Source organism: Limanda limanda, chromosome 2 (genome assembly GCF_963576545.1).
Source record: "Limanda limanda chromosome 2, fLimLim1.1, whole genome shotgun sequence".
Classification (NCBI taxonomy): Eukaryota; Metazoa; Chordata; class Actinopteri; order Pleuronectiformes; family Pleuronectidae; genus Limanda; species Limanda limanda.
In genome coordinates, this window is record NC_083637.1 from 19,538,631 (window position 1) to 19,562,098 (window position 23,468).

A 23,468-nucleotide genomic window follows, 5' to 3' on the forward strand; every position below is an offset into this window, starting at 1 on the left:
TGGCCACTTCATCACCATGTTGCATATACATGTATTGAGATCAGCTACCTAAACACAGGAAGGACCTGCATACTGCTTACATCTGCAACAAAATTTCACCTGTTGAGGGGCAATCAGCTACATGACGAATCTGCATATTCACATGCAGAGTCTGTTCATAGAGATAAGTTCATAGGTGTCAGCTTGCTATATATGCCAGATTTTTCATAAAGTTCTTTTGTTATTATATTACATGATTTCTTGTTAAGATCCGCAAAAGTGTTGAGAAACACCATATCTTGCACTATTAAAGAAAGTATAAACAAAGATTCTTGGATCCTACCCCTTAATTGAATCTGCTCCAAAAGTAAATGAGTTCATTCTTGGGTCATACAGCACCTTTCCTCAAAGTTACAATGAAATCTGTCTTTTGCATAATCCTGCAAACAGAAAGATAAACAGCAATGAAAACATAGTGGTGAAGGATATAAACTGTGAATATATTAAAATAACAGATATGATTTATATGACATCTTGCATTCTATCATTTTGCGTTACGCTCACCAGTTGTACATTCAGTTGTGTCAGAAGCTCCATATATGGTAACTTTGAACACATTATAAGTCATTTAAGGTGATGTTTTTACAGCTTATTTATTAGTTTGTCTGCGTTGCTTTGAGACAGCAGGTGACAAACTGAGCTGCAAGTGTTTCTGTCTTACCACAACAGAGAAGGACATTTGTCCTGATCTGTCATGGTCTGGAACCATTTATTCAACACTTTGATGATATTGTTTATTGCATTCTCAATGAAAACAATGAGAGGCGGGCAGAGATCCAGTATGTTCTTGAAGTTAGAGAGAAGTCTGAATGTTATGACTTTTGGGCGACATGGTTTATTATTTCATGCTGCATGAACAAGTTTCTCCTACATCAGTTCTGGTTCAGGGCTCGTGGAGTAGGTTAGACACGGGCCAAGGAGCCAGAAAAGATGAGATATGAAATGACAATTTTCAGTATCAGTACCAGTGGTTATTACATCTCTCAGACGGGGAGGGCAAGCCAACTTCCTAATTTAGAAAATGATGGTGTGTGTGTTGTAATTATCAGCAGTGATGAACCTGAGGGCAGGGTGGTAAATGAAATGGAGGGGCCTCAGAGTGAAGACAGCAGCGTGTCGATAGTTGAAATCGCCCTGAATTTAAAACTGAGAGGGAAACTGATGCAACAGTCTTCTTTTTACTAGTCAGCAGACGGCTGGTTCAGTTTCTGTACAACAGGCCACGCTCACAGTTGCTAATACTTAAATCACAATAACATATCATATGAGATTACAACTATTAACTCCTTCTTTAATTATTTAAATCGAATGTTATTTGACATACCATCATTGAGTATTAGTTTGGATATGTCATTGTATTACTACACATTTGAATTATTTTGTGTTTGTGTGTATTGTTTTTGCATTTATGTGCTTATTCTGGATTATCAAGTGCCTTTACTCGTTGTAAAATAATTAAGAATTTTTGTTGTTTAAATGTGCCTCTGTTCATGTTTTTACATGTATAACAGATATGCCATTGATTTATAAATCATGGTAACTGTCTGTGTATGCACTTCTGTGTTTTGTAAACTTGTGTCTGTCACTGTATGTTTTTTTTCACCATCACCCTACCAGGGAAATAGGAAAACTAACCTGCATGGCTAAATCTGGCACATTTACGTGTTGGACTAAAATACATGTGTTACTCACTTTGCTTTGTTCCTAAACATAAATGCAAACTTCTTATTAAACCAGATACCAAGATAGGTTGCTCTTAGGGAGATGAAATGCATATGATTGTCATCTATATCTGTGGATCTATAGTCCTGCAGGAAATTCACTTATTTTCATTTTATTTTATATATAACATTTGTATCACTCATTTAAAATTAATACAATCATCTTTCAGTGTATTAAACCTGCATTCATTTATTTTTGGCCAACATTGACGTCACATATTAAAGTTGATACAGCTAAAATCAATATTAGCAACAAATGGGAAGAAATGACCACAGTATGTGTAAAGTGAAATGGGTTACCTCACCTGCAGTTATAAACAGCTCTGAGGAGCTTTACAGCATTTTTCAGCTCAGTGTTTTCAGTTTCTGGCCTCTTACTTTACTCTTCTGGTTTACACTCACTTAAATCCACTTAACTTGTTAAACAGAAAACTGCAGACAGAGTTAGCCGCCAGCTGAGGAACATCGTCAAGATGGTACATCTTCCCCACCTAGTCTGGCTGAAGAGCAAAAATATTTATATTCACCAGGTGACCAGATCTCAACTGCAAACCATAACACGACATCATCTTGCTACACATCTGCCCGGTATGTAGATACACATATTTATCAACTCATAATGAGATTGAAGATGAAATGATTGATAACATGTTTAGATGCAGTTGCCAGTTTATCCACCACACAAGCAGTAAGTTTTGCTCTCCTCCAGAGAAGAATACCTGGATTCCACTTTGCTTAATGCTCCATTTAGCAGATAGTCTATAACTGTGTCTCTGTGTGTTGTTAAGCTCTGAGTGAATGGTGCATATTGTGTTTATCAGACCTCTAACAGCTGCCTGCCACTGCTGCTGCTGTAATAAGGCTGATGAGAGCAAGTGAGAGTGAATCAGAACAGTGAATTCGAGGCTGCAAAAAAACAAAACAATGAGCTGAAAGATGCTCGGAAGAAAATATTTCATATTGTACTCAGAAATGTGGGTCTTTTGTCAAAATGTTAATTAGAGTATTCTTTAATTGGATAGCATCAGAAACACAAAAGACAGTACTGTGTGCAGAAAGCTGGAATTACCCCTAAAAGACGCCTGGACACAGGCAAAGACAATGTATACAAATGGTAGTAATAATGACGACTGTTTGGAAGTCCGTATCTCTAAATCATGAATACATGATTCACACACTTGGACTGTGTCACATGTACAGAGGCCGTGTATATGTGTGTGTGTGTGTGTGTGTGTGTGAATTGTCAGAGACCCTTAATGCTCTCTCTCCTTCTATTTATCTTGAGATGTCTCCAACCCCTCTCTCTACCCTTACACATGCACTCACTCCGTCTCCCTGTGTCTCTCTCTCTCTCTCTCTCTCTTACACACTCTCTCTCCCTGTCTCTCTATCCCTATCTCTAGTACACCATCCCTCGCCCTCTCGCACCCCCCAACCCCCCCCCCCCCTCTCTCACACACACACACATTATCTTCCTCTCTCTCCCCCTCTCTCTCTTACACACTCTCTCTCCCTGTCTCTCTATCCCTATCTCTAGTACACCCTCCCTCGCCCTCTCGCACCCCCAATCCCCCCCCCTCCCCCACCCCACCTCTTTCTCCCCATCTCTCATTCCATCAGGTCTTCACAACACACACACGCACACACACACACACGCCTCATCTCCTCCAGCAGAGGATCAGAAGGAGGGAGAGTTGAAGTGACAGAGGCGCAACATCAGCATCACTGACAAGCATCTTCCCACTGGGGAAGAGAGGGAGGAAGAGATATAGGGGGAGAGAGGGGGGAAGAGTGAAGAGAAGAGAAAGGAGAGAGAGGAACAGTGAGAGGAATAAGTTTATAGGTGGAGGGAGGACCAGTGTGGGAGAGCTCGGAGGGAGAGAGCTTGGTGGGTGGCAGTGGGGGACCGGGTGCTCTCCATCAATTCCCCCCCTTGTTTCTTCCAGCCTGTGAGCGCTGCCTGCCTCGGCTCCTCTTCCACCACCTCCTCCTCTTCTTCCTCCTCTCCGCTCCCTCTCCTCTTCTCACCCCGGCTCTGCTCTCCCGGCTCCCGCCGTGGGGTCTCAGCTCTCCGTCTCCCTCCCCCCCTCCCTCGCCCCCTACCTCCCGCGGGCCCTGCTGGGAGCCTCCGGGCTGCTCCGCCGCAGGAGGATGTCTCGCCGGGAGTCTCCGCCGCCCTCGCCGCCTCCTCCGCCGCCGCCGCAGCTGCTGGGGGGGGTGCAGCGGGGGGAGGACCGGCCGGAGCGAGCAGAGCCGCTGACCGACGCCGAGCGGGAGATCATCCAGGACACGTGGGGGCTGGTGTACAAGAACTGCGAGGACGTGGGGGTGTCCGTGCTCATAAGGTGAGTTCTGTCCAGAGCTGCAGGCTCACACTTCTGTTGTTTGAACTGATGAACAGGAGATGAGAGAACACATCTTGTAATTCTTTACTCTCAAAGTGAAAGCTGAGGCATTTTCTTGAATTCTTCTTCCTCTTCGTTCGGTTCATTGGCGCCTGGCAACTAATGTCAAGGTGCACTATCGCCATTTACTGGATGTGCCTCTTCATCCTGACTGCAATCAACAGGTTCTATTCTTCTTCCGTTTTTTAAATTCATCTCCTTTGTTTTATTTATTGGCAGTCCGTTGGTTGGCAACCAACAGGTGCATTACCACCATCTACTGTGGCTTCTTCTTCTTCTTTGTTTGATTTATTGGCGGGTGGCAACCAAAGTCAAGGGGGGGCTCTTATGGGAGAGGCGGTGGACTAGTGGCAGAACCTTGGACTATGGGCAGAAAAGGTCTCTGGTTCGTCTCTAGTTCGACTCCACGGAGAAACAACAAAAAGACGAACCTGGATTGATCTGTCCAAAAATCCAAGAGGATTCTCCCTACCCTGTCTAGTGCTAAGGTGCCCCTGAGCAAGGCACCTTACTCCCCCAACATCTGCTCCCCGGGCGCCGTACATGGCTGCTCACTGCTCTGTGTGTCCTGCACCAGATGTGTTAAAAGCAGAGGTTAAATTTCCCTCCTTGCATGAGTGTGCTTGTGCATGTCTGTGCATGTGTTTGGGACAACTAAATGTATCGTAATCTTAATCTTTTAATTCATCATCCAGTGCATCTTATAATGACTCAAGGTTGAGTTGGGAAATCTTGTTTGTCTTTGAATCAAAAACATAATGAGGACCACGTGAAGGCTACAAAAGACAAACAAGGTAATGCACCTTGACGTTTGCAGCCACCCGCCAATAAACCAGACAAAGAAGAAGAAGGGCATCTTTTTGGCGGTATTGTGAACCTTGATGTTTGTTTCCACGAACCAATAAACCAAACAAGGAAGAAGAATAATCTTTAACGAAGGGGGATAGAGGCTTCCTCCATCCACTCCACGCCTCGGCCTGGTATTTTAGTACCTCCAGGAACAGTGCACCAACACAATAGATGGTGGTAATACACCTTGATGTTGGTTGCCACTCGCCAATAAACCGAACAAAGAAGAAGAAGCCAATTGGTCCCCCCAAGGTAAAGTAATGAAAAGGGAAAGAGAGGTACAGCAGTAAATGGCAGTAATGCTCCTAGACGTTTCTTGCAACCCTTCAATAAACCAAACGATGAAGATGAAAAAGTACAATCTTTCACGAAACTTAACTGTTGAAGGTTTATAGAATCATCTTATGTTTGCCAAATGCTGAGAGACATTTTCTCATCAACCTCACTTGCATATATTCAATTTAAAGTATGTGTTGGTTTCAGTCGTACCAGTCATGGTGGAGCCACATTGGTTTAATATAAACTGCTGTAATTTGTTTGGCAATCCTTTTTGAGATATCTGAGAATCTCAGGGGAAAAAAGCTAATTTCAGGTGAATTGAGTAAGATGATTTGAAACGTTCCTGTGATGAACTGTTATTAACTGTGATTAATGAGACTACTAATGCGACTCTGATAGCAGATCTACAGTGTATTAAAGGTCACTGTGCTGGTGTCATACCCTGTGTCTTTACTCGTGGGGTGGAGTTACAGTTACATCACACTTGAAACCTTTAATCATAGAATGCAGTAAGTTTATATTCCTTTATTATACATTTAATTAAAGTTGCCCCATTAATCACTGAGTTTATGAGCTTAGTCTGTAAAATACTTTGAAACCTGTTTGATTATGATAGAGTCACTACTGACACCATGTTTTGAAGAAATAATCCTTTATTACCCATAGACTGTATGTCAAGATGGACGACACAACTGCCGCCAACCCGCCTTTATCGCCACCTGCTGGATGGCTGCAGTATAGGTCATAAACACATCCTCTACGTAAGTGGATGGGACATGGGGCTCTTTAAAAATATGATTTCTGTTTTAAATAGTTCTTCTCACACTTTGACTTACTCATTGATTGATCAAGATGGGGTATTGGTTGGATCTTGCCGCCATCCCCCAAACTCCAAATGCACAAGATATTTTGGTTTCATTTTTGGATAGTGGGAGAGAGTGGAGAGGTGTGTCTTGTATTCAGTCTATGATGTTACCACACCTTTAGGGATTTGTTGTTGTTCAGTGACAGGAGATCAGAGAAACACTTGCACACGAATATGCGCTCGCACACACACAAACACACACACATAAACAAAGTAAGACAGAGAATGTCATGGTCTGTGCATCCGTTGAGTCATTTGTGTGTTTTATTGACGAGATGGCTCTAAGGAGACACTGACACAAGATGTAGGAAATGCAATGATAACGATTAACGGATGCTGCATTTTGCATAGGACATGCACGCACATACACACACAAGGACACACACACCACACGGACACACAAACACACATGCATGCACGCATGCACGCACACACCACTTTCCGCTGTTCTACACTCATTCCGTCACCTTCTCACCAATAACTGAGATGTGACAAGTGAAGGGAAGGAACATGGTATTCCTCTCATTATAATGCCGAAGAAATACTCCACAGTCCACAAGGTCTCTGAGATGGTTAATATGCTGAATTTGTTCTTCAAATTAGGAGACATATATATTCATCTTTGGAAAGCACCTTGCTTTCATAACCCTCATACTCATCCATTGCTACTGTATTTATTTAAAACTGAATTGTAAACATAATATTTAACAGCGAGTAATGCTCTATGAAGCTTCACTGCAAAGAGCTGTAGACAAACTAAATGTGACACAACTTGTGTGTGTTTTTTTCCTTATTCTTCTCATGCTTGTTTTCATCAAAGAAAAAAGACTTGATTTGGTTTGAATGTCCCCGGCTAAGCTGGCTCAGTGTTACACTAATAAGTCCACTAGTTGTTAGCTTGTTAAAATGGACAGCAAGTCACAGCCAAGCAGAGCGATATGAGCGAGGCAAGCTGATTTTCAGTTTGGGGGCGATGAGAATCCCTGAAGGGAGTGAGTGGAAGGGGCAGAGAGCATCTTTAGTGTGAGTGTGTGTGTGTGTGTGTGTGTGTGTGTGTGTGTGTGTGTGTTTGTGTGTGTTGCGTTCTTATCTGTGGATGACAGCTTTGGCACTTAAATATCTCCCTCCATGCTTCACTCACTCTCCATCCTCTCCACTGTTGCTCTTTTTATTTCTTTACATATGTTGAGTTCCCAATGTACCACATTCCACCCTGAGCGGATTGGTAAAGGAATAACATACAAATATCCATCACAATATATAGAGTCATGGGGATGCTTTCACAGTGCCAAAAGCTGCATCACTGATATTTTTTCATTATCAGTGAATGCTCCATATTTCTTCTTGAAAGAAACCAAAATTCCAAATCAGATATCAAAAGTGTTTTTGAATAATTTCTTATTGATTCGACTGATTGTTCCATGCTTCACATGCCAATTAAATCATTCTGTCTACGTGCGATGCACAAAGAGTGTAATTATCAACAGTTGGCTGACAGTTCCTCAGTTACCTAACATAACCTGGGGCTGACTCTGGGTCAGGGTCTTGCACGGTTGAGATCATGTATTTGAGATCAGTGCTTAACATCCCCCACGTGAACACACGGATTTGCATTTTCATCTCGATCCATCTGCCTGGATGCATGGAGAGAATAGACAGCGACATTAGCCTCAGTTGATCTCACCAATGCGCGCAAATGCAATTGCACCAAAGAGTGAGTGCACCCCAGGCATCAGTGGAACAGTGCATATGGCAGCTTTGTGAATACAATTAATCTCTGCGTACTTTGACTCTAATAGTGAAGACGGGAGGATTCGGGCACATTTTCATGAAGCAGAAAAGACATTGAAGTGTCGCAATGAAAGTGAATTTTGAAAAAAAATCTCACCAGCTGCCTGCTGGATCTGGTTTGGTTTACTGTAAATGCTTAGTGGTATGTGATGAAGCATCACCATCCAAACACTTCTCTTATACAAATCCATCCATCCGTTCATCCATTCATCAAAGTGCCTCATAGGAACAACATCTAGAGCTTGATTTGATGATTTATAGGATTTTACGTTTTCTAAAATCATGTTGGTTGTGTTTTTATTTGTCAATAATTTAGGCAGCTGTAAAAAAAAAGACTGTTCAAGGTTGTTCACAATACTCCAAAGAATTATCCCAAAAATCAAAAAAGGGGTCCAATCAGAGTCTGATTAACAGGCTCCACTAATGGCTCTGATGATTTCATTTAAATGCAGAGACAGGTGCAGGGATGTGCTCAGTGTGACATCTCCAAATTACTTAACACCAGCTATCCTCTCAGAAATGTTTCCCACTATGCAATAATACATGTCATATTACAGTTCTCAAATTATATTGACAATCAAGATTTCACTCTGTGCCGGTTTTGGGGGTCCAACAGGGGCCAGTGCCCCTGTAACACTGAGCTTAGACCCCCCTGTGGCCCCCCTCTGACCGAAGACTACCATTACAATTAAATGGTCACTCTCTTGTGATTATATGGCGGTGACGCGAAAGGCAGAACAAATGTGTGTGGCTCTGTATCCCAGTCGGATCCCTTAGCGCCCTACCGCCGGTGTCTGACAAAATGTAGGCACGATCCGAACAATGCCTCTTACCACCTGTCAGCTCTGACTAGAAGCAAGAAGACGTTGTGAGACTACCACAAAGAGTGGAAGGTGAGCATGACTACCGTATTTATGTAATTCTTACAAGGCAAGACTTCTGCTCAGGAAATGTTACCTAGTTAACTTAATAGCAGCCAGTGTAAACAGCTGAGTTTGGTTGCAGTTATACTCGATACAAGCTCAATGATAGTGTTTTAGAAGAAAATCTATCTCTCCATGAATTGTTCGCCTGAGTTAATGGTATGCTCTACATTCATCTCAATCAGCTTTTTAAAATATAATTCAGAATTGTTAGCTCAAAGGCTACTCCAACATGAAATAATTAAAGCAAGCCAGCAACAGTATATTTATACTCTGTGTTGCTAATGTGCATGTGTGCTACTCTCCATTGTTTTTGCTTTAACTTATAGTTCATCTGAATGAAGAGGAAAAGAGAGATTATGTCCTTTTTCACCCCACAAAATAAAACAGACAATGATGGGTTAGACATTGAGACAAAGCCAGATGATCCTGGAGTTGAGAGCGCTGAAGAGAAAGTGTAGAGCACGACAGAGGGAAAGCCAGGCGACTTATTAGTTGGAGAGACAGTTTTGTGAGAGCAGTGAGGAGAGACGGATGAAGATCCTGAGAGTGAGGCTGAGTGTGACAAGGAGCGTGTGAGACATGCTCAACAGCACTGGACCATCAGGTTTGTGATGTTGAAAAAAGACTTTCCTGTTTGTAAAGCAGTGTCATTAGAGTTCTAATGGTTGTATATGTAGAACCATGTAGTATTGGTATAGTTGTATTTAGGATTGAGATTAATTAAATGCTCCATTATTGTCATTAATCAATCAAGATAGATATCCTATTGGTGTTTTTTGATTGCTATATGTACCTTGTATATATTTGGGCTTGCCTTTTTCCACAGATATCAGCAAATGTAAAGAAGACCCACCGATGCAGCCTAACTTGAAATTGTTTCCAAGGACTTGATGGAGGACAGGAAAAGGAGCTTCAAGGCGGCCTGGTACAACATTCATCCCTGGCTGAATATTATAAACTGTCGGACTCTGCATATTGTTATGCCTGCAGACATAAATGTAACTGTAACAAATCAAAGTATTATATGTTGGCTGTATTTTGTGTGCACTATTACTGTATATAGGCCACTGAACTAAAAATGTTGAAAGCTTGAACACACTGTCTTTGTCTCTTTTGTCCCTGATTGAATGTCCAGCCTGGCCCCCTCAGTAAAATTGGTCTGGAACTGCCACTGATGTCACTGGTACCTCCATCTTTTAGATATGCTAGCAGCATTTCAAACTCCAAAAGAGGACATTAGTAAGTCAGGCTGTCCACCACTTAGGTCCAGACTGAAATGAGTGTTTTCAGAGGGTTATTCCTTCGGATTCTAGTGACTTCTACACCATCATAATTCGCACTCAACCTGTGAAACATCTCAACATATATTAAATGGATTGGCATAGAATTTGCTGCAGATATTCATGGTTCCATGTCAAAGATCCCTCTGACTTCCCCTGCAATACTGTGGCCCGATCACCTGATCACTCCTGTGCAAACTCTGGGTCCAGGTTACATCGTCAGTGGAAGATAGCAGCGTTCTCATCTGGGATATTTTGGCCTCATTTCTGGATATTGGGAGGAAGTGGAGACGTGTTGTCCATCATATTATATACATATTTACAGTCTGTGTTTTGAACACACTAAAATACAAGTTGAAAGCCCTATTGATTCTACTGTGTGTTAAGGCCAATTTATGCTTGTACGTCTTTTCTAAAACGGACAGATAAGACCGCCCTATCCGTCGTGGAACGCCCTCTCCGAGCGCCTCGGAGAGCTTTTCGTACACCTCTGATTTTTCTAACTGTCCGTCTTCATGTCGGAGACCCCACGGACAGCTCTTGGCTGTGATTGGTCCGCTAACGACATCATTTCCCTACGACGACATTTCCGGACCTCAAACTTCCTGTTTCCTTCCCTGTGTCACATCAAACCCAAACACAACTACGATTCTACGATTAATGTGACGTGTGTGTTAAGCCAGCGGAGTTGTCCGGCTGACGGTGGCTCGTTAGAGCACTGACGGCATGTGTGCACGGTTATAACAAGCTTTCAAAACGGCGCTAGCAGGCTAGGCTAGCGGGCTAGCCACCATGGTAACTGCGGTGGTAACAGTGCAAAAACCCGCCGTCACGACTTTAATTCCAGTTCTATCATGACACTGTTTCTATAATACCGTCAGGTTAGAAGCAAACACTGGGTAGTAGTTAGTGTCGGGAGTCCCTGCTGACTGTGTGTGGAAGCTGGGATTGAAGCTAGCTGGGAGGGGAGCTAGCTAGCTCCGGCTAGCTTCAAGCTACACGGAGCTTCAAGCTGTGGAATCAGCAACACAGTTGGGAAACAAGACCGGGGAACCGCTGCGCTAAGAAACGATTACATCAGCATTTTGACCCGCTGGGTGTCACTTTATTTAGTTCTGTTAGTTGCCATGGTTCAGTGTGTGGGAGGCCAGCCGACAGAGATAAACAGACACACGTGGACTTCTTCTTCCCAAAATTGGGGTAGGCTTCTCTGAGCTCGTCTTCCGTTGCGCCACCTATGGGTTTGGCGGTGAATTTTTTCAACGTACAGTGGTCGGAGAAGTAAAAATCAAAAAGACTCTTCGCCCATCTTGGAGCCCTCTCCGAGAAACGGATACCTAGAAGCATACTGGAGCCTTTAATCTTGATAGGGTGAAGTTTGTGGTTTTGCTGAATTGTATTGTGTTTCTACAAGTGTTTGACCACTGCATGTCAGTCCGTATGACCATGCTATGTAGCAGAAACACCTTTATAATAAATTCAAATGTATTAATTGAAGTCTGTGACACTTGACAGGCTGTGATTGTTGAAGGTAATACTATATAGTGCATACAATTATACAGTTGATGGACCCCCGATGCTCGATCCACAGTTACTCCCTTGGATGATAGACATTGAAACACCAGATTAAAAAAAGGTTAGCTGTTCTTTGTGATGTGCCTGTTTAGTATTTTCTTTCACTGTTCTGTAAAACTACTCCGAGGCAGCAGGGGATTAAACAGTCGTCATTGTAACACAAGGGGACAGGCACAAAAAGAAGAACTCTGTACTCTTCAAAGAAGGCATCAGAGCGGCACCCTGTTTTCTTAAAGCGCTGCAGTTAACTTTCATGTTTGTCTAAGCAGAACAAGAGCTACTAGACAGCCTGTGTTATTCCTGTCACCCAGGAAAAAAGTGTGCGTACGTATCGTGACAGCTGGTACAGCCAAGCTAGAAGTGCTACGGGCAAGTTGAGCCTTTGTAGGCCTAGCATGACATCAGATCTGGAGGATGTGGTGTAGTAGTGCTGCCGACGGCCAAACTCCAACTGGGAAATAACTGCACTAGCAATTCTAGTCAGCTGGAGGACTGACAAGATTTAAAGTGGGTCAGAGCACAAGTGTGTGTGTGTGTGTGTGTGTGTACATAAATCCGTCAGTCAGTGGCTGTCTGTGATGTTCTGAAGCTGTGTGATAGCTATAAACTCCACTGTTGTCGCATTGTTGTCATTGTTCCTAATCTGACACATTCCTCACAAACCCCTTCAGCGGAGCTTGTCGACAATTTCTTATTTCTCGGGCGTAAACTTGTTCCTCTCTCATACTGAGCTGTTATGAGCTCACATAGTCGGCCGCGATGAAAACCATCAAACCGCCTGAACCAAAACAAATGTTCGTAACTAGAATCCCACAAGTCAATTTACATTTTCTGTGTTTACCTCTCGGCTAACATCGACCAGGGTGGTTTGAAGAGTGGAATTCACCACATCTGCTGCTAAAATAACTTCTTAAACACACTCCAGACACATCAAAGGCGAGTGTCAGGTTCTTCCACATCATGCATCTTCCATGCAGAGCAGAGTTTTGAAAGTGAAGCTTGGCACCAGTTTTTTTCTTTACAGAAAAACAGTTATAAGGAGCATATCAGGGCAGGATAGCTGCACTACCCTTTTCATCCTCAGCAAACTCTTAGTGTCCATCACTTTGGTCCTCAATGCGGTGTTTTTCAGGTTGATCCAGTAGCATTAACAGAACCAGACATGCTTGAAGATTAACACCTGCATCAAATCGAACTTAACCATAAGAGTGTCACTGGTGCCGCTGCACTTTTGAGGATCCTGCCAGACACCACCTGTGTTTCAGATGGTGCAGAGGTGGAGTGCACACAGACATTGCAGACTTCACAGTTTGCACTTTAAAAGCTTACAAAGAAAGAAACTGATCAGAATTTATATCATACTGTGCACAAGTTTCACTCTGAACGAAAAAAGAGAAGACATTTTTTTTACAGTTGAAGTCAGGGGAAAAGTCAGAAGTTAATCGAACACGTCAGAGCTCTTCACAGCACCTGTTGGTTCTAATTTCTTCCCTAATTCATCCCTAGATACAGACATTTCACTGGATAATTAAACATTTGACATGCTGTGACTAAGAGGTTCATTAAAGGCATTAAGATTAATTGACTTTAATGAAAAATAATCTCATGGCTTCAGTAGCTATGGAGATAATCAGTCTTTCTGAACCAAACTGTGGACCGACCAAAACTGCCATCCTAACATCCACACTGCTCGACAGGTCGTCTTTTAGGTTTGTCAGTCCAACTAAATTGGTTTGACTGAGCACTTTGCTGTGTCTTTGTGGGTTTTCTCCAGATATTCTGGCCTCCTCCCACAGTACAAAGGTGTGAATATGACTTTGAATGGTTGTTTTTCTTTGCGCTGGCGACCCGTGGAGGGTGCACCTCGCCTCTTGCCCTATGTTACCAGTGATTGGCTCCAGCCTCCCGGAAAGGACAAACGGTACAGATAATAATGGATGCTCTTCTTTGGTCTGCTCAGGTTCTTTGTGAACTTCCCGTCAGCCAAACAGTACTTCAGCCAGTTCCAGGACATGGAGGACCCAGAGGAGATGGAGCGAAGCAGCCAGCTTCGGCACCATGCCCGCAGGGTGATGAACGCCATCAATACTGTGGTGGAAAACCTCCATGACCCAGAGAAAGTGTCTGCAGTGCTGGCCCTGGTGGGGAAGGCTCATGCTATCAAACACAAGGTGGAGCCCATGTATTTTAAGGTAAAACAATCCACTCTCTGGTATAGTTTAGTCTGCCACATTTCTGCTTCTGATTGTCTTTATTTCACAGAATTAGTGCTGCCAACAATAATCCCTATGATTACATTGACACATGGGCATTGTTTTCTTTTTTTTTTACAATTTGATTGGAGGGCCCATGATATAAAGCAGATTGCTCTCTGAAAGAAAATCATCAGCCTCTCTCTTTCCTGCATGAGAAGCATAGTGGAAGTATTTTCCTGCTTCTGAAGCCCCTTGAAATTACCCTATTTACACCCTAAAGAAATTTTCTCATTACAGTCTTGTCACAAGGGAATTCTTCTGCCTATTTGAATCTAGTCAAGCCAAAAATCATATTCCTCTACTGCTCTTATGTCTTTATTATGTTTCAGTTAAAATCAGTTTGCGCTTGTGGGACATTTTGTGACACACATGAACAGTAACACAGTGATGTTAATTTAAGACGTCAAAAAGAACCTTTCAGCAGCTAACTCCAGAAATAAGTTATTACATTTTAAAACCATTTCAGGGCTAGGTAGTAGTTCTGATTACCTGTAGAAGCAGAAATAAACCAAGCTTAATTCTTCAACCAAATCAATTTTCAATTTGAAAATCCAATATGCTTCCGTCTTCATGTGATTGAATGCTGATGCTTCCCCTCTTCAAGTGTTTTGAATGTCATCTGCGGTAGTTTCATAAATGCAGCTGTGAGGAGAACACGCTGCCACCATTTAAACACCACTGACATCCGACTCCCTTTAGAATATGTTTTAAGATTTAATTGATCGGTTTGTGACTAAATCATTAAATTAATTAGTCCCTCTGTGTCTTTCCTAAAGTTTTAACCCTCTCATGTCCAAAGGGGACTACCTGTCTTAAGATGATGCGGCTCCCATTGCTATTGAATGTGTTACCTGTATATCATTAGTAGCTCTCAAAACGCTTATCGTATTAATTGAGGATATTTGCTCCTTATTCATTAGGCATTTACAGATAGTTTATATCAATTATTTAACACTTTGGGTGGTTGAATCATCTAGCTTGACCTTCAAATATGTTTAGGGGACAACTTAAAATAGTCGTTGAGCTTCTGGATTTTATGGACCGAACATTAATAAAAGAAAAATAACAAACTGTTAATATTTTTTGCCACTTAGGAGCGGGATAAATAAACCTGCACACTGTTAAAGCTGAAGCTGTGTTACGCATCCAGCAGTTACAGACCAACATTATGACTCATTTGCAGTGGTGTTTCTGGCCACCTGTTGAATGAAAGTGTGCTTAGTGACCTTGGTCTTTGCACTTCCCTTAAAATGACTGAAAGGATTTTGTTGAAACTAGGTAAAGGAGTTGGTTTGGGTCAAGGAAGAACCCATTCACATTTCTTTCCCATTGCGAGATAGGGAGGTTTTGTAAAATTTCTCAAGTAATACCACAGAGATATTTAAGAAAAAAACAGGCATTTGTGGAGTGCCAATATCTATGAACAGGTGAAATATGGTGATGATCCAGATGATGTTCTTGGTGTATTTGCCCTTAAGTCATGTATACACAATATGATGATAAAGTAGCCAATCAGCCTTGGCGAAGGCATGCACCCTAGTGTTCTTCTAGTTATTATAATAATTTAAAGCTTCTTTCTTGACCTTGCAAACAAAACAAAAAAACTCTTAACAAAAGGTGAAACTTACTTAATTTCCTCAACTTTTCAACTCTATCTCATGGCCTTCTTTATGAAGTTGCTCAGTGAGATTATGGCTTTTTGGTCACATAATAACAGGCTTTTATATGTGGCGGGCTGGTTCACTGGATGACCACTTGACAGCCTGAAAAACATGAAGGAGACATCTGACAGTTGCCAGCGGTTACAATCTCACCGCGTGAAGACCTTTCACCAAGATGCATGTTAATTTTTTACCAAAAAATTCACAGTGGAATTTACCGTTTAATTGAGACATGTGGAGTTTTTACATGTCCTCATACATCACTGATACTGTTTCATTGCTGTGTTTGAAGACTGTTGCCCATCAACAACATTGTCTTTGCTTTCCCTTTATATCTGTTACTTTTTCTCTTCCCACCTACCTGTGTCGTCCTGCTCTTTCTACTTTCATTTTTCATTCCCTCTGTATTTCCGGCCTACCCACTGCTTTCATGTTTTACTTTTATCATTTTCAATTCTCACCTGTCTCGCCCACATTTCTGTAATGGTAAAATTGCATTCTTTTTTTTCCCACCACATTGCCTCGGCTGTACCTACTGAGAATTAATTCTCTGCATTACTCTCTCCTACCTCCATCTGCCATAATATTGGTCGTCAAATGTTTTCACTCTTTCTAACCCCCTCTCTTTCTCATACCATTTCCCTTATTTTTTTTAATGTTGATCACGTTTCTTTTTGATCCTCCACTCTTTCCAGATCCTGAGCGGCGTGTTGCTGGAGGTGTTTGCTGAAGATTTCCCTGAATTCTTCACAGCAGAGGTGCAGATGGTGTGGACCAAACTGATGGGGGCAGTGTACTGGCATGTCACAGGGGCCTACACAGAGGTGGGCTGGCTCCAGGTCTCCAGCTCAGCGGTTTGAAGAATCAAGGAGAAGAGGAGGGTAAAGAGTTTCCAATGGACTTAATGAAATGAAAAAAGTTAAATGTGTGATCATGTAAAACGCGGAAGTAGACCAGTGTGTTGAAAGGATTGTGTGAGGATGGTTCCATAGACATGGATGAGATAAACGTGGTAATCCGTGCAACTCTGTTCTTTCCTTTGGTGACAATTTGGTGCTAAACCTTCGTTGCTGTGGTTTGTCTGCATTGCACTTCCCAGAAACCACTTGAATACAAACAATGTAGCCACATGTCATTTAACCTTGCTTGTGAAATATTAATTTGTGTCAGTGGTGCTTTGGAGTGTATTTACAGCCACTGAGGCGATCAGTGCTTCGATCCTGTTCTGTCCTCTTTATTCTAAAAACTCTAAAATACTCTATCTACAAAACCTGCGACCAAAACCATATAATACTTCACTTGCTCTGTAGCACGGGATCTTCGCCATAAACAAGAGAAGTCCTCAGACAAATCCAAAAGCTTTAATGGACTAGTAGACGTTTTTCTTTGCAGTTCTGTAACTTTCACTGACAATAGACCTTTCAATAGGCTGGTCTGTTACTAGGTCTGTCAAGCTTTCCAGTTTAGCATAGCACATACACTTTACAATGATATCAGACTACCAATTTAAATTCTTTGTAATTTCTTGACCACAGACAGAGATAAACAAAAGCACGCAAATAATTAGCTAAATGACCTTGCCGTTTGTACAATTATTGGTAGCAGGTTTCTGCTGGCATGCCATGCCAGCTGCAAGTTTACAGTTCAAATACCTGTCTCAGATTTACTTGTAAAAGGTTTAGAAAACCCTGTGAAATGTTCTCACAGATCCACTTAAAGGTTTTGATCAAGCTTAAACTAATGCTACATGATTTATGTAGAAGAAATTAAAATAAGTGAGCTGGTTAGCAATAGCATTATGAAAACTTATGAAAGAGACAAATCAAAGGAAAACTTGTGTATTCTGGTAAATTATGTTAAAGGAAAATGGAAAAGGACCTGGAAAATACTATAAAATGTAACTACAACTCTTAACTGGTTAATAATGGTTGTTTGAGGTCACTTCTGTATATAGTAGCTTTGTTAGGAAGACGTGCTGATGTTTAGAGCAGTTTCTATACTGTTAAGCCATTCCAAGGCTTGACAAGCATGCTACCTAAGCTATGACTGGACAATCTCTGTTCAGGGTAGGGTTTTCCTGAATGTTCACAGGATGTCAGACACAGACATTTATTTAAACATTTATTTAAACAGAAATGTGTTCGGATTATTACTTTACAAAGTTCATTTCTGGGGAAATCTTCGGAAATCTGCGGAGAAAGAAGCGTCTCCTGTCTGAGCCGCACAGATAAATACACCTCATGATATTTGAAGGCGAGAGATTAAGAAATGTTTAGACAAGGATTGATTTCCAAGCTTTGGACGGGGGCAGTTAGTTGTTGAAGCCCCGGCTACGGGACCATGGAGCTGCTGACTGTTAATAGATTCTCTTTGTGTCCTACTAGAATATATCCTCATGTTTAGGGGACCTGCGCCCCTTTAAATCTCTATTGATGCATTGCGTGCTCTTAATGTCTTGTTTAACTTTACTGGGGTGTTGTTTGTATAAGTGTACAGTGGGCAAGTGTGCATACTCATCTGCCTTTGTTTACACCTCATTGGCATGTGGGTCTGTTGATGTGGTCAAGAGGGCTTTTTTTCCTTGGCTAAAGTTTTTTTTTTTTCACTTTCCTTTCACAAGGAAAATATCAGCAGGTGGACACAGACAGGAACCATACATGTACAGATTCACACACAGGCATGCTATGAGACCACCTCTGTGGTTATATTTACAGGACTGTCACTTAGTTTACCTCTTCAAAATCCCATCAGAGAGATGTGCTGCATTAAAGGGTCCATTAAGGGCTTTGAAATCTCACTTTAGAGGTCTGCGGATGTCAGCTTTAGAAGGACCATCAGTCTGTTTTTAAACTTGTGACCAGTCCATCATTAGCAGTGATATAAAAATACGTACAAATATATGAAATGTATCATTTGAATTGTGCTGCTTACACCCTAACCAATGACTGTATATAAAGATGGATGATTCTTCTACACTTCTGCCCACCAGTGGCGTAGGGGAGTAGCCCGCGAGCAACGCACCCCGCGTCTTTGCGCTACGCCACTGCTGCCCACTGATGAAAAAATGATTCGGATATCATTTTATCCATCCTCCAACATGCTGCATACTGTCAAACTAACTTCCCCTACCTTATTTAACCTCGCCTTCCTGTCACCAGAACTTTGCTAATCAAGAGTCTTTGGACTGCGTGCGCAGCTGTTTGCAGTCCCCATCTGCCATTCTCCGTCCAGTCAATTCCCAAACATACACAGCAAATCTGTTTAGGACGGACATTTGATCCAATCTCGACTTTGCATCTGCTCCGGTGACGTCCTGTATCTCCTGTCTGAACCCCCTTGGCATCAGCATCTGGCATTAATGAGGAAGTAATGAGTCTCCTCTCCTCCTCATTTGCTCGTTCATCTACTGTAACTTCCCAGTGCCTCAGTCAGGGCCCAGCGCGACACTGACAACAAATATGACTGGACAGATGGTCTTAAGGCCACCACACTATGGCACCCATTCACAACAGTACTTAATAAGATTCTCGCCACTATGAATATTGTTTGAATTTGTATCAGCCAGGGAGCATTTTGGAAAACTAGAAAGAGAAAGATAAAGGAAGCCAGGTTAAAGTTAACAATGTGAACTACATGTTTCTATTTATTTAACTGATTAGTTGCTTTACATTTGCCAAAAAAAGAGCTTTACACAAAGATATACTGCTTAATTGACAGTGAACTTGATCCCTTGGTTTTTCTTCACTGTCAAACATCTGCTGAATCTGTATTTTACTTTTTGTTTTGAATGCATCTTGCTAACCTGATCCCTGAGCATGCATGCTTCATTATCTTACACAAATTAATTAATTAATTGAGAGTTTAATTAATAGCCACTGTCTTAGACAAAATGGTTAAATCATCAAAAGTATGTTTTCAACTACCTGGTCTTGTTCACACAATTTGGGTAAAAAGAAAATTTTATAAATAATCTCTCCATTTAAAACTTTACATATGACTGATGCAGAAGTCATGTGTATTGGTCATCAACTTTCATTTCTGATATTTGTATAAACCTTTATAAGGTCACATTTTCTTTTGTTGATCTTTGCATAACACTTGGCCACTTGCATCCCACTCACTTGCAGACGTTTATCAGAAGTTTCCATTCAAATAAGGTTCCACTCACGTTAAACTGGACGGTCATAAGCCTGTGTTACACAATGACAAGTGACACAAGTGGAAAGAAAAACTTACAGAGGACTCAAACAAATCTCAAGCTGTACTTTTTCCACTTTGGCTCAAATACATCTGGAGGCCGTAAAGCTGTTTTCAGGCCAGGATCCATTTAAAAATACACACCATTCCTGACTCTTGACGTTCATGTTCCTTTTGAGGTCAGACCTCATGCAGCCTGAGGTTCAGCGATATTTTTGTTAAGCAGAGTTCTCCTGACGTCTTGTTTATTAAACAGTGTGTGGTGTGAAACCAATTTGTAAACACTCTCATACAAGACGGAAACCCTCTTTTTTCTTTCGAAGCTGCATGTTTCGTTTCCCTTAGGACACTTCATGCTTAACCCTAATTCCTAAACTAATGCTAACCTAAGCCTGATTATAAGCAGAACCATTAAACCCATTTTTCAAACCTACCCTGCTTTGCCCGGACTTCAAACTTATTGGTTTAGTCGGAACTGAAACAACAGTTGAGAAAGGTGCCTCGGACCATGGTCCAGGTCAACAGAAAAAATGTAGCTCATCCAAATAAAGGAAATTTAGAAAAAAAAAAGAAGGAAACAACGTCGAAGAGGCTCGCAGGATTGCTTGCAGTCTTCCTCTCAGACTATATACATTTTAAATGACAAGGATGTTCATTTGACACTTTTGAGAACCATGAGTACCGTGTTGGTGATGCTGATAGTTGTACCATAATTATATTACAGTGGCAATTGTAACTAAATGAAACAGTTGATTCATTCACTCTACACAAATGGAAAGACTATACCAGAGGGATTGACAACAATCCAATGTCAGTAACATGCCTGTCTGCTAATCTATCAATGTCAATTACAGGCAGACACAGCCCACATAAGTAATGATGATAGGATTCATGTATGTCATTCACAATTCTTTAGTCCCCTACCTAAATTGCACTGTGACACCAAAGCTAACTGGATCAAATGTAAACAATGTAACGAAGACATGAACCTTGGTTCAATCTTGGTTCCCCCCACCCCTCCCCCCCCAATAAACCGAACTAAGAAGAAGAAGAAGAATGTCCTTACCTTCCCAAAATGTCCTCACTCTGTACGGTTTATCACTGGTCCTTACAAAGATAGAAGTACAAGTACACACATACACACACAAACAATTATGTGCAGACACATCCTGATCCCGCTCAATCAATTTCTTTATCACTCTTCTCACGCACAGACTTGGTCTAGCATACTATATGCTGGGTTGGGCATGACCTTGCATGTCAAGTGCACCACAGCACCTCTTAATCCGATGTATGGTCAGACAAACTTTGGTCATTCATTTATTTCACATGGTCATTCTCTTCCAGCAACATAAGGGCATCACAGCATAATAGGGGAACTCTGTGTTTTTGTTGTGAAATGTTTCTGTCTATCAGTTGAAAAGTTAGGACTCTATATTTTTCTAAATATATCTAGGGGAAGGAATCTATGTATTTGAATACTGTATATGAATATATCATTGTATACACGTTGTTGGTGGGAGCCAGTGCAGTGGCTTTTATGTGTTTTGAGCATGTTTGCACAGCCTACCACAAATTTGTGTCTTTGCAGACCTGGTGAAAATGGATCAAGACCCATCAATAAAATATACTGGTAAATGAGTCTCTGTGTCGGATCCTGAGTGATGTTTTCAATGAGCATGTTAGATCTGATACAATGAACAAAAATGTCTCCTACAGGATGAAATGAATCAAATATATCAATGACTAAACGAGTTTCCAATTAACAAAAGGAGAGGGATGTTTAAATAAAGTGTGTGGCCGTTGTAAATGTCGCTGCTTGCCAGAAACATGTTACATTCAGGTTACATCACCTGAAAATAAAATGCACTTGTAAATCAACACACGTTTTCTCAAATCCAGAATGATTTTGAGTGTCGGCAACTCCTCGATCACCATAATTGCAAGTTACAAAGATCAGGCCAAAATGAGTCCCTTCAAATGTGTAAAGCTGAACCACCAATTTATCTTCATCGTAATGGCTCACTTCACCCACCTTCTGTTTCTGAGAACTGACAGAAAGCAAGGAGTTAAAATCCTCTCTTTTTTGTAATGGAATAAATATTATAAAGATATTGCAGCCATTGTGGACATCAAATTGTCATAGGACAATACAACTGTTTTAGAAAATATTTGTGGAAACAAACTAATATGTTGATCAATAAAATTGTTCCCACTTTTTCATGTAAGCATTTCACATACAGTGGGTTTTTAAACCCCCCATGTCTGTCCATTTACAACTGCCAAAATTTGACAGAGCCCATTGTGCTATTACATTTGTACCATAGACTGTACATAAAGATTAACAACACGTCTCCCCTCTGGAGCCACAATATTGAGTTACCTCGGCTACCAGTGACTCACCAATCCTGTCAGTCCAGGCTGTCAATCATGACATGTTACCTTGTTTATATAGCATCAAAATACTAATTAAAAACAGACTTATACATCATTGTGACTAAATGAGAGAAACCATCTTTGAGAAATACATTATTTGACATGTATATATTTCTAGTTTGGCTCATGTCCTATCCACTAACTTGCAGGAGGCAGGGTTTTATGCCATGCTTTGCAGCTAGCCACCAGGGGGTAATCAATATGATTTTGCTTCAATTTAGTGAGCTGTCATGTCGTCCATCTTAATATATAGATTTCACTGCACCGGTAAATTAGAAACTATTAAAAAACTAAACTACAAGAAACGACAGCTCTCAAACACTCAGTCCTTTCTTCCTGCATTAGGGAAAGTTGACGGGGATAGGTAGGGTTAGCTGTCCCTCTTTTCCAGCTTTGGTGAGAACAAATGACCAATGACAACACAGAGAGCAGCGGAGATTCTTGTAACCTCACCACAAACAGAGCAACAGGGCAACGAATCGGCTGACAAGCTTGCTGAGTAATAACCTATGTATTTGTTGTTTTGGAGCCCACCCACGCTTGTAAGTCCCCCAAACCAAAACCAAAATACACCCTCGACACAAAGAAGAGGTTTCTGGTCGGACAATCCGTCTGTATCGTCTAAAATTGGTACAAAGTAGCATTATGGTTAATGTTTGGATGTGTTTAGTCACAAAAATGAAAGATGGTGGTTTGGATATAATAACGAGTCTGTTATGATGTTTGGTGCCCCTTGTTGTCATGGGGACCATATTGATTATGTAGTTAAGGTTATGTAACAATCATTGTCATGCGTAAAAGAAAAATATAGATTTACAATGGTGATAGGAAACGAGCAGCAACCCCCTCCGTTAAAGTCTGAGGTTGTTGATTGAGTCTGTTGTTTTTCTTAGGAAGACAGCCTAGATATGATTTAGCCCTTAAAATCAGTTTACCCCCAAAATCAGTAAGCATAACATACAAACTTTTGTTAGTCCTTAATCAATGTTTTACATTGTTTGCATTTTTTTTTTTTCATTTTAGATAGTTTGATATTTGGTTTATCTAGTATGTTTACTTTTAATGATGTTTCAAATTTTCACTATCCCCTCTCCTGTTGTGACAAATTTCCCTGTAGTGAGAATAATAAAGGATTATCTTGTCTTATCATGTCTTATCTTGTCTTATTTTGTCTAATCTTCTCATATCT

The 23,468-nt window shown here is 41.3% G+C and overlaps 1 protein-coding gene across 1 annotated transcript; it reads left to right on the plus strand.

The window, feature by feature from the left end:
• The first annotated feature begins 3,911 nt into the window (after window positions 1–3,911).
• cygb2 (cytoglobin 2) lies at window positions 3,912–16,506 on the plus strand. The gene is made up of 3 exons (XM_061095201.1): window positions 3,912–4,105; window positions 13,691–13,922; window positions 16,342–16,506. Exons 1-3 carry the CDS (start codon window positions 3,912–3,914, stop codon window positions 16,504–16,506), a joined length of 591 nt encoding a protein of 196 aa, XP_060951184.1.
• Window positions 16,507–23,468: the final 6,962 nt, after the last annotated feature.